General features: G+C 57.9%; 1 protein-coding gene across 1 annotated transcript in view; it reads right to left on the reverse strand.

Moving 5' to 3' along the window:
• Window positions 1–3,418: 3,418 nt before the first annotated feature.
• The window catches only part of LMNA (lamin A/C), a 13,453-nt gene continuing 9,793 nt past the window's right edge, over window positions 3,419–7,078 (reverse strand). The window contains exons 7-12 of the mRNA XM_008060979.2: window positions 6,921–7,076; window positions 6,386–6,493; window positions 6,176–6,295; window positions 5,671–5,760; window positions 4,647–4,916; window positions 3,419–4,378 (exon numbers count right to left, since the gene is read on the reverse strand). Of these exons, the coding sequence (XP_008059170.1) occupies window positions 4,352–4,378; window positions 4,647–4,916; window positions 5,671–5,760; window positions 6,176–6,295; window positions 6,386–6,493; window positions 6,921–7,076 (771 nt within the window). The 3' untranslated portion in view covers window positions 3,419–4,351. The remainder of the gene's footprint in view (window positions 4,379–4,646; window positions 4,917–5,670; window positions 5,761–6,175; window positions 6,296–6,385; window positions 6,494–6,920; window positions 7,077–7,078) is intronic.

Here is a 7,078-nt window from a genome sequence, read left to right on the forward strand (position 1 = left end):
CCCGCAGCCTCAGGCAATCCACTCACCTCAGCCTCCCAAAGGCACGGGATTACAGGCTGAGCCACCAAGCCCGGCCAGTGTTATTTTATTTATCCATTTTTATAGATAGGGTCTCACTATGTTGTACAGGCTGGTCTCAAACTCCTGGCTTCAAGCAATCCTCAGTCTCCCAAAGTGTTGGGATTGTAGGCGTGAACCAGTACGCCAAGCCGTCAGTGTTATTTTAAGATAGTTTTTGTTTTGTTTTGTTTGCGTTGGAGTCTTACTCTTGTCACCCAGGCTGGATTGCAGTGATATGCTCACAGTCACCCCAGCGTTGAGTCGACCTGCTGGACTCCAGCGATCCTTTTGCCTCAGTCTTCTAAGTAACTGGAACTACATGTGTGCACTACCACACCTGACTAATTTTTTATTTATTGTAGAGATGAGGTCTCGCCAAGTTGCCCCAGCTGGTCTCGAACTTGTGAGCTCAGGCAATCCACTTGCTTCAGCCTTTCAAAGGGCTGAGATTACAGGCTTGAGCCACTGTGCCCAGCCTTTTTTTTTTTTTTGAGTCGAAGTCTCACTCTGTCACCCAGGTTGGAGTGCAGCGGCACACTCACGGCCACCCCAGAGTTGACCTGCTGGGCTCCTGCAATCCTTCCGCCTCAGCCTTCCAAGTAGCTGGAACTACAGACACACACCACCACGGCCGGCTAGTTGTGTTTGTGTGTGTGTGTGATTAATTGTAGAGAGGAGTTCTCACCAAGTTGCCCAAGTTGGTCTCAAACCCCTGGGCTCAAGCAGTCCTCTCACCTTGGCCTCCCAAAGTGCTGGGATTACAGGCTGAACCCGGCTGACTTTTTTTTCTTATTTGTACTCACCTGTTTTTTTTTTTGGAGTTGGAGTCTCACTCTGTCGCCCAGACTGGAGTGCAGTGGCCGCTCGCGGCCACCGCAGCCTCAACCTGCTGGACTCCGGCGATCCTTCCGCCTCAGCCTTCCAAGTAGCTGGAACTACAGCGCCCGCTACCCCACCTGGCTAATTCTATTTTGCTTTATTGTAGGGACAGGTCTCACCAAGTTGCCCAGGCGGGTCTCAAACCCGCGGGCTCAGGCAATCCACTCACCTCAGCCTCCCAAAGCGCTGGGATTATAGGCTGAGCCATCGAGCTCGGCTTAGTTTTATTATTTTTCAGAGTCCGGGCTCAGTATTTTGCCCAGCGAGGGTCTCGAACCCTTGGGCTCATGTGATCCTTCTGCCTCAGGCTTTGGAGTCGCTGGGACTACACGTGCGTGTCATCACATCTGGCCAAGCATGTATTAGATTTTAAACAAAACAAAAAAAATTTTTTTTATTTCCTTTTTCCTTCCTCTTTTTTTTTTTTTTTTTTTTTTTTTTTACATAATTGCATGTGGCTTGCCCAGTGGTGAACTGTGTTGTGAGCATCATGTGAACCAACCACGTGTGCAGGCGCACCAACCGCAGAGTCCCCAGCGGCGGGTCCCAGCTCCTGGCCCGCTTGCGGCGGTGTCTGCGTCCTTGCCCTACCCTGTCACCCTCCTCCTCGAGGGCGGGGAACCCCGGCCACCGGTCCATCGTGCCCACCGTGCCCCAGAGCCCACCAGGGTTCAATTGAGCTGCCAGGGACCTCTACTCAGGGTGCACGGGCGCCTCGCTGGCCGTGGTGGCGCTCTGGCGCCCCCAGGTGCTCAACTCTAGGAGTGCACGTCGACGTCCCAGTTTTGACGCGCGACTCCTTCCCTGACATCTAATACCCCACACCTGTGGGGCCTCGAGGTCTTCCCGGAGGGCTAGAAGAGGAAGTTTCCTGTTTGGAAACTACCCGTCGGGCGCCGTGGCCCAAGCCTGTCATCCCAGCACTTGGGAGGCCGAGGCAAGAGAAGGGCCTGAGCTCAGGGGTTCAAGACCAGCCTGAGCAACATGGGGAGACCTCGTCTCTACAATAAAACAAAAAAAAAATTCGCCGGGCGTGACGGCGCATGTCTGTGGTTCCCGCTGCTTGGAAGGCTGAGGCTGAAGGATCACCTGAGCCCAGTAGGTCGAGGCTGTGGTGGCCGTGAACGTATCCCTGCACTCCAGCCTGGGCAACAGAGTGAGACTCTTGACTCAGAAAAAACCCAAAAAACTGCCCAACCCAGGCAGGGACTCCTCCCTTAAACCCTCTTCCTCTTAGCATCCCTTCCCTGGAGGCACCACGTTGGTCTCAAGCCCATGGGAGGATCAGGAGTTTCCAGCATGACTTCAGGGCCTTTCTACTCTCAATAGTTTTGCTTTTTCCAATCTATTTTTCCCACAGTCCCAGACATGCCCTTTTTCTTGCTGACTTTTGCCTGCAAGCTCAACTCTTTTTTATTTTATTTTATTTATTTATTTATGAGTTGGAGTCTCACTCAGTCGCCCAGACTGGAGTGCAGTGGCCGCTCCCGGCCACCGCAGCCTCGACCTGCTGGGCTACGGCGATCCTTCCGCCTCAGCCTTCTAAGGAGCCAGAATTACAGGCATGCGCTACCACACCCGGCTGATTTTCTGATTTATTGTAGAGCTGAGGTCTCGCTGCCCAGGCGGGTCTCGAACCCACGGGCTCAGGCAATCCACTCACCTCATCCTCCCAAAGGCGCGGGATTACAGGCTGAGCCACCGAGCTGGCTAGGCTCAACTCTTGGGCTCTTCGCCACCTGCTGGCTGTGTGGCCTTGGGCATTTAACTCTAAATCCCCTTTCCCAAGGGCAAAGGAGACAGTAACTACCTCTCAAGACAGCCTGAGGGTCAAACGAGAAAGTGCAGAAATGGGTTGGAAACTAAGAGGGCCAGAGAAGGCTGGTTCCTGTAGCCTACAGTCCCTTCCGGGGGCTCTTGCCCCAGTCTGGGCGTCCTGTGCTCTGCGTTACAATCCATCTACCCTCAGAGGCTCCTACTTGGCCTGACACGTCCCTCTGTCTGCAGTGGTGTTTTGTCTCCCACCAGGGTGTAATCTCCCTGAGGACATGGAACATATTGTCTTGTTCATTCCACTGTCCCCCAAGCAGAGCACATGTGACACCCAGGGACATGAATTACTCCTTTGCCAAATAAGTCCTGCTCCTTCCTGCTGCTCCCTCACCCAGCTTCTGCTCTCTCTCCGCCATCTTGTCCTTGCCCCTAGGTCCTGAGATGTCACCACCCTCAGATGGGAGCTATACCATGTGTCTTCATGTCCATGCTTAGCTCAGGACCCAGCACAGAGGAAGTGCTTGACACATGTTGGTAGATGAAGGGAATTAGCAAAGAAATGCTCTCCTTTGGGTTCTGCTTCTCTGAAGGACTTCCAGAGGAAGAAAGTCACAGTGGTCATGTAGCACGTGTGTGTGTGTGTGTGTGTGTCGGCGCCTCAGGACACACGGTGACGCTCCCCAACAAAGACAGACACCAGGGCAGCCAGGGATGGAAACAACTAGTGTATTGATCCAGGGAGGAGAATTGGGGTGCAGATGGGAAGCGAGGAGGCAAGGGGCTCCTTAGTGTTTGCCAAAACCACTGCCACCCCCCTCCTCCCCTCCTGCCCTTCTCCTCCTGGGTGGGCCCCACCTGCTCTCACCCTTCCAAGTGACCTCCCTCTTCCTCCTCCCTGCACTTGACTTCGGCCTTCATTGACTGCACAGAACCCACCCAGGTTCTAGAAGGCAGCTCAAACTCACCCATCTCCCCCTTCTTCCACCTCTCATCTCTTGTCTTAGTAAAATCTAGAAAAAGCAAGCGCAGCTGGTACCTGGGATAGACTCACCCCGGGGCTGGGGTCAGGGGCGGGGGCTGGGGTGGAGCAGGCAGAGAAGCCTCAGCCAGGTGTAGTGGAATCTCGGGAGGCCAGGCCTGGGGTCCAGCTCAGCCTGCCTCTCTCTCCCCCTCCCTCTCGGGGGCTGGCCTGGTAGCAGGCCTGCTGTCCGGAGGAGGCTGGCTGAGAAACCTCCTTGCCTGCCTCTCAGGCACCATTTCTCGGGGTCCCCGGGGTGGGGACAGCAGCCAAGGCAGAGAAGCAGAAACTAGGCTCTGTAAAAGCACCCCTTTCCCTCGGCTCCCAGAGGAAGCCGTCTTTGGTTTTAAGGCAGATGTGGAGTTTCTGGGAGCAGGGAAAAGGAAGGAAGGAGAAATTAGGATTGAGATAGATGCTTTTTTTTTGCTTGCGTTTTTCCTTCAGTATAAAACCACTGTAGAAAATTACTTCTCTTAGAAAAAGGAAATACAGAAGAAAAAAACCAAAGGGGTATTTTTCTTTGGCTTCAAGCCCCTCCCATGAGGTTCAGGGCAGGGGGTGGCATGAGGTGGGGAGGAAGCAGGAGGCCTCCGACACCACCGCTGCCTGGCAGGTCCCAGATTACATGATGCGGCAGTTCTGGGGGTTCTGAGAGAGAAGAGAGGGGAGAGGGGTGAGCAGTGGCGCCTGGCCCCGGCCGCCCTCCCTTCCTGGCCTCCCACCCCCCACACTCCAGCCCTGTCCCCGCCCTCCCATCTGGGGCTCAGATGGGAGGGGCAGGAGCAGGCTGTGGGGACACGGCTGAGGGGAGGGGGCTCCCACTCCCCCGGGCTGCGGGAGAGCAGGCTCCCCCTCCGGAGGGCCGCCTTGTCCTGAACCTCAGTGACCAGGGTGTGGAGACAAAGGGACAACTCACCTGGGTTCGGGGGCCGGAGGTGCCCAGGAGGTAGGAGCGGGTGACCAGGTTGTCCCCGAAGCTGCCACCCCCACTGCCACCCACACTGCGGTAGCTGCGCGTGACTGTGACACTGGAGCCAGAGGAGCCAGAGGAGATGGATCCGCCCACCTGGGCTCCCGAGCTGCTGGCAGAAGCCTTGTCGGCCGGCTGCCCACATGTCCCACACAGCACGGTGCGCGAGCGCAGGTTGTACTCAGCGGGGTCCCCCGAGCTGCTGCAGTGGGAGCCCTGGGGAAGGAGACATGGCTCAGGCGGGACGGCGAGTCTGGGACTGACCGCTAGGGCTGCGGGCTCTGCAGGCTCCCAGCTGCCAGGCAGGAAGGGGGTTTCTGCGCCTGAGGCCCCAGGGACAGGATGGGGAGACCGGGGCTGGGAGGAGGGGGAAGGGAAGACACAGAAGGGGAGGAAGGTCAGTAAGGCTTTTGCGGAGACCGAACAGGAGTGGTGGCTTTGATTCGGCTCTGGCTGCTCTACACTCAAGAGGAAAAGGAGAGAGAAGGGGAGCAAGCTTGCAGGACAGCAGGCATGCAGTGCTGGCGGGGTGGCAGGAACATGAATGTTCTTGCAGAAAAAATGAGGGCAGCGAGAGAACGTGCATGTAACAGGGATGCAAAAAGGACAAGAAAGATGCATGCGACAGCAGTGGGAGGAGACAGGCAGGGCTGGCGCGCCCCACATCTGTCCTCCCATCCCCTTCCCCGGACACTCATCCAGACCCTCGTCCACTGCTCCCACAGGAACGCCCCAAGGCATCGGGAAGTTCCCACTCCCTTCCTTGCCCGACTAGGGGACCCAGACACCTGGGTTCCCTGCTCAAGGTACAGGGAGGAGAGAGAAGAAAGGCCAGGGCTGCGAGTGAAGTTCTAAAACATTCTTTAATGAAAAGATTTTTGGCACACGCAGGTTGGGGGAGGCGGCCCCAGGCCTGGCGGGGTTGCCCCCGGCGGGCTCAGGCTTGGCCTCAGCGGTGGCTGCCACTCACATGGTGGTGATGGAGCAGGTCATCTCCATCCTCATCCTCGTCATCCTCCACCATGGTCACCGAGCGCACCAGCTTGCGCATGGCCACTTCCTGCAAGGGACACAAGATGGGGCCGAGGGTTAGGGGCCCGGGGCTGAGGACGGGTGTGCAGCTTATCTACATGGTGACACCTGCAGCCTCTCTTGTGGACTGCCCTTTATCCAGCCGGCTGCTCACTCTGTCCCCTGGTGATGGAGTGAAGGAACTCACTTCCACCCAAGAGGAACGCTGTCAAGCTTTCTGGGTAGGAGTGCAGCGCCACCTTTGACATTCTTGCTGTCTGACTTCCATCCCTCTTGCTGCTGGAGCAGGGTCTTTGGTTTGCCCGCTGGGTGGGGGGTCAGGGTCTGCCTCACAGAGCTCTGGGAAATGGCTCGGAATTGGCTCCCTTGGGTTGGGAGCTGGCTCCGATTCTGGCTGCCAGGGGGAGCCTTGTCCGGCAAGAGGCTGCCAGAGGGACACTCACCTCCCCGGTGGAGTTGATGAGAGCCGTGCGCAGGCTGTTCCCGCAGCCCCAGGTGCTCTGCGCCTTCCACACCAGGTCGGTGGGGGGGCTATGGGTGGCCCCAGCTCCTGAAGCCCAGATCTGGGGAGGACGGGTTAGAGAAGGACGCTCATTCCAGTGCTCCCTCTCCCGCCCAGGCCACCCTGGAGTCCCAAGCGCCCTGCCACTCACCGTCACCACCTGCCCAGCCTTCAAGGTGAACTTGGGTGGGAAGCGGTAATGCAGCAGGGGATCGTCTCCATTCTGGCGCTTGATCTGCCAGTTGCCCATGGACTGGTCCTGCCAGGAAGATGGGGAAAAGGAAGGTGGGGAAGGCTCATCCAGGTTCTGGGGCTCATCTTGCTCAAGGGCCCAGGCAGGCCCTCGCGGGCGCAGAGTCCTCTCCCTCCATCAACCCCCGACCACTGCCCTTCCCAAGGGGAACGGCTGCCGTCTGCGGACCCTCACGCCATCCCAGACGCGCTGGGCTCACGGACAACTCAAAGCCTTAGGGACGATTATTCGTGCCCATTTTACAGATGAGGAAACAGATGCTCCGAGAGTTCAAACGACCCGCCCAAGGTCTCCCAGCTCACGGGTCCAGGTACCAGGACCGGGACTGGGGTGTGGCGGACGAGAGCCACACAGTCGGCCCGCGCCCCCCTGGAGCGGAGGAAGAGCCCTCTCTGCAGACGCACGCCGCGTCCTGGTGCCGCGGGATTCCTACCTCGTTGGACTTGTTGCGCAGCCGCACGAACTTGCCCTCCTCGTCCACCTCCTCCACGGCCACGCGCCCGCTGGTGCGCGCGTGCTGCGAGAAGCTGCTGCGGCTCTCGCCGGCCTCCAGCTTGCGCTTCTTGGTGATGCTGCCTCCAGCCTGCCTCT

The sequence above is a fragment of the Carlito syrichta genome, unplaced genomic scaffold (assembly GCF_000164805.1).
Source record: "Carlito syrichta isolate Samal-C Ts95f unplaced genomic scaffold, Tarsius_syrichta-2.0.1 Scaffold304791, whole genome shotgun sequence".
In the NCBI taxonomy this organism is placed as follows: Eukaryota; Metazoa; Chordata; class Mammalia; order Primates; family Tarsiidae; genus Carlito; species Carlito syrichta.